The 3,636-nt window shown below is 47.9% G+C and overlaps 1 protein-coding gene across 1 annotated transcript; it reads left to right on the top strand.

Annotated features, from left to right (window-relative positions):
- Positions 1-456: 456 nt before the first annotated feature.
- Positions 457-1,707, top strand: LOC119400573 (uncharacterized). Its single transcript, XM_037667634.2, has one exon. The coding sequence runs from the start codon at positions 457-459 to the stop codon at positions 1,705-1,707; it is 1,251 nt and encodes a 416-aa protein (XP_037523562.1).
- The last annotated feature ends 1,929 nt before the right edge of the window (positions 1,708-3,636 follow it).

A 3,636-nucleotide genomic window follows, 5' to 3' on the forward strand; every position in this document is an offset into this window, starting at 1 on the left:
CGCTTCAATGATTTCTCTAGTCAATCGATCTCTTGCCCTGTTGAGAATACTAGTTTTATCAAAAATGGGAAAACAGCCACATCTTTGGCAGTGAATGGCAAGGTGTCCGGAAATAACTTTCGTGACATTGTACTTATGTTCGCGCAACCTTTGATTCACACACCGGCCGGTCTGGCCAATGTACACACGGGAACATGACAGCGGGACAGAATAAATAACGTCTTTAGCGCAGGCAACAAACTTCTCGCTATGTTTAGTGGAACACGGAGCATTTTCTTTTTCCCTTTCGGCGTTCACTCGCCTGCAAAGTCCCTGCAGTCGCACGGGCGCGGAAAAAACAACGTCCACACCGGACCGTCTCGCAATCCTTTTCAGGTTGTGAGATACGGTGTGGATGTAGGGAACTACTGCGACCTTTTTGCGAAGCAGACGCCGTTTGGAACGGTCGTGTTTTTGATGTTCTCCGCTACAAAGGATCAATCGGCTTCAAGCCGAGGTACTGCCCAGGTTTCTACCAGCAGTAATGACTACCGTATCGTCCTGCCCCGTCTTCCTACTGGTAAGCTCGTCGCTGACTCCGTTTTCCTGCATGCAGACCTTGCTGGCCGTCCATACCGAGCGCAGGACTTTCGAGATGCCCTCCGGAATATCATAGATCTTGCTGATATAACCTCGATCGGACAGTTTCAAATGTCACATGTCTGGATGGTGACTTGCAGGACTGCGCTATCTAAAGTGAAGATAGTAACCTGTGGTGAATTCTTTGTTCGAGGACGAAGATGCGTCGTTATAGACCCTGAACCCACGGAAGTTAAAATGAAGCTGTTATGGCTCCCTGAACGCCTGGAAGATATTTATGTGCACGAAGCCTTTCAGCCTTTCGGAAAGATCAAGTCGATTTCAGCGGAAACTTGGAGGGTGTCAGAAATGGAACAGATGAGGACCCTTAACCGAGACGTTGTACTGGCACTTGGTGACGGAGTCCGTGTCTCCGACATCCCGCACCTACTCTCAGTTTGTGGTCTACAAAGCCTAGTGCTGATTCCCGGCAGGCCACCTTTATGCCTTCGTTGCAACAAAGTAGGACATATCCGTCGACACTGCAGGACACCACGCTGCGATGATTGTCGGCGGTTTGGACATACGGCTGAAGAATGTGTGGCGACGTATGCCAATAAATTACGACATCGCATGCGACCACCTGAAGATGCGTTTCCAGAACATATCATGGACGCTACGGAAGTCCTCGATGCAACGGGAGACCTTCCATGTGCTGCCGTCGCTGAGCCCTGTGCTGTTGACAAAGACGCAGCTAGTGACTGTGCTGAAGCGGAGAAATCTAAACAAGCGTCAAACACCGTAGATGCGACAGACAGCGGAGAGAAGGAAGCGGTACCTGCACATGAATCAGTCTTGACACAAAAGGAAAGCCCCAGCAGTAATGCTGATGTAGAAACGCCACGTGAGAAGCTAACTAGTGCCGATGTGCGAGAATCCGTCGATGTTTCCATAAGTAAGCGCCCTGCATCGTCAAACCCTGAGACGAGTGAGGAAAGTGATTCGGCGGTTGGCCCAAGGCAATCACGACGTCGGAGATCATCAAAGCATGCAGGAAAGTGCAGACGTTCAAGATCAAGGAGGCCTGGTGGCGGTAACGGGGAGCATTCACGCGCCCCTTCCCCACCAGACCGGCGAATGCAGCTCTGATAAAAGTGTAGACACCATGGCGCTGCCTCAGAAAGTCACTTTTGCAACGATCAACGTATGTGGACTTCGATCCAAGCAGAAGCAGGTGCAGCTCCGCCGGTTGCTGTTCAGCCATCACCTTGACTTCGTCGCCGTTCAAGAAACGAAGATCGAGAGTGAAGTGGATACGGAGAGGGCCTTGCGGCCATATCTCTCCGTATTTGATGTAATTGTTTCACACGCTGTAGGCCTATCGGCGGGCTGCCTTTTGTTTCTTAGGAAGAGTTTACCTTATTCTTCTGTTGCTTATAATGTTGACGCAGAGGGGCGGCTCATACAATGCGACTTTATGCTGTATGGTTTGCCGTGGCGCCTAATCAATGTATATGCCTTCAATGATGCACCGCGGCGCACTAATTTCTTTGAAAGCTTGGCCACTTTGCTAGATCCTGACCGTAACATTCTGCTCATGGGTGATTTCAACTGTGTTTGCAGTCCGTATGATCGTACTGGGTTTAGCCGCAGCGATAAGAGTGCTGAAGTGCTATCTCTGATAGTTCAAAATGCGGGACTTGTTGACATAGGAGCAATGAATAGATTACCCTCATATACACATGCACAGGGTAGTACTCACACCAGAATTGATCGCATTTATGTTTCAGCGCCTCTTATTTCTCGTGACCTGTCATGCAAAACGGAGCCTATTTCGTTCTCAGATCACTGCATTGTTGTGGGGCAGATTGGTCATAACACTCGATCAAATTTCAGACCGCAGTGGGCACTCTGGAAACTCAACTCTTCAATTGTGAGTGACCAGGAATTTACTGTTCGCGTGCGCGTAGCCCTGAGGCGTTGCTTGTCGGCTGACATGCCTTTGTTTGCCTCTTGGGAATTCTTCAAACAAGAAGTTCGGACAGTAGCTATCGAAATCGGATCAGTGCGGGGCTTTTACAGAAGGTTAGAACAAAAGATGTTACTAAAGAATCTTGAAAACTTATATGAATTTGAATGTGAGGCGCCTGGTTGTTACACAGACGAAATCGCTAATGCCAAATGCGCACTCCAGAGGTACGACACCTTACGCTACAGAGGTGCCCGTGTTCGATCACGCAATACTCGTACTTTGCATTCAGAGGAACCCACACGTCAAGCCTTACTCGATGAATGCCGCAACGCAAAAAGCAAATTTAATACCAGATTTATATTCGCAAGGGTCATTGGTAACTAATACAAGTGAAATAATGACAGAATTTGAAGCTTATTACAAAGCATTGTTCAGTGATTCCTATGAAAAACAGAATGAAGATCTCGTAACGCAGTTTCTGTCATTTGTGACTCCTTTATCTGACGAAGAGTGTGAGTCTATTAGTGGGCCTATCACTTTAAAAGAAATAGAACTCGCCGTTGACCAGTTACCGATGTCGAAAACGCCAGGACCCGACGGAATGTCGGGCGAGTTTTACAAAACCTTTAAATCCTTACTGTGCCCGGTACTGCTGGACACCGCCTTTCTCGCGCTTGACGCAGAGTTTGAATCTGGGGACCCGGGCTGACAAAAGAACTAAAGACTAGAAGAAAGGATCTCATCGGGCCGGCGCGGATCTTTTACAAGAGTCTGCTTGGTTGCTGTGTCGCGGTTCTCGGGAGCCACACCGTCCTAACAGACAGCGAACGGGACTTCCGAAATACTCAGCCGGCGGCATAGAGAAAAGCTTCGTCATGTTGACGGCTACACTCTCAACGACCGATTACACTGTGTAATGGTGAAGAAAACGCAACCACGCAACTACGAGCAGACGAGCTGACTATAAAATTTTTGGTGTTTTAACAAAAATACTATCAAACAAAATTAACAACTAAGAATAATGAGGGTGTTATCTACAATTTGCAATGTCAATTCTTATTGGAGAGAAGAAGGAGCGCCCACTTTGAGAATTTATTGTAAATTCA

The sequence above is a fragment of the Rhipicephalus sanguineus genome, chromosome 7, assembly GCF_013339695.2.
Source record: "Rhipicephalus sanguineus isolate Rsan-2018 chromosome 7, BIME_Rsan_1.4, whole genome shotgun sequence".
NCBI classification, from domain to species: Eukaryota; Metazoa; Arthropoda; class Arachnida; order Ixodida; family Ixodidae; genus Rhipicephalus; species Rhipicephalus sanguineus.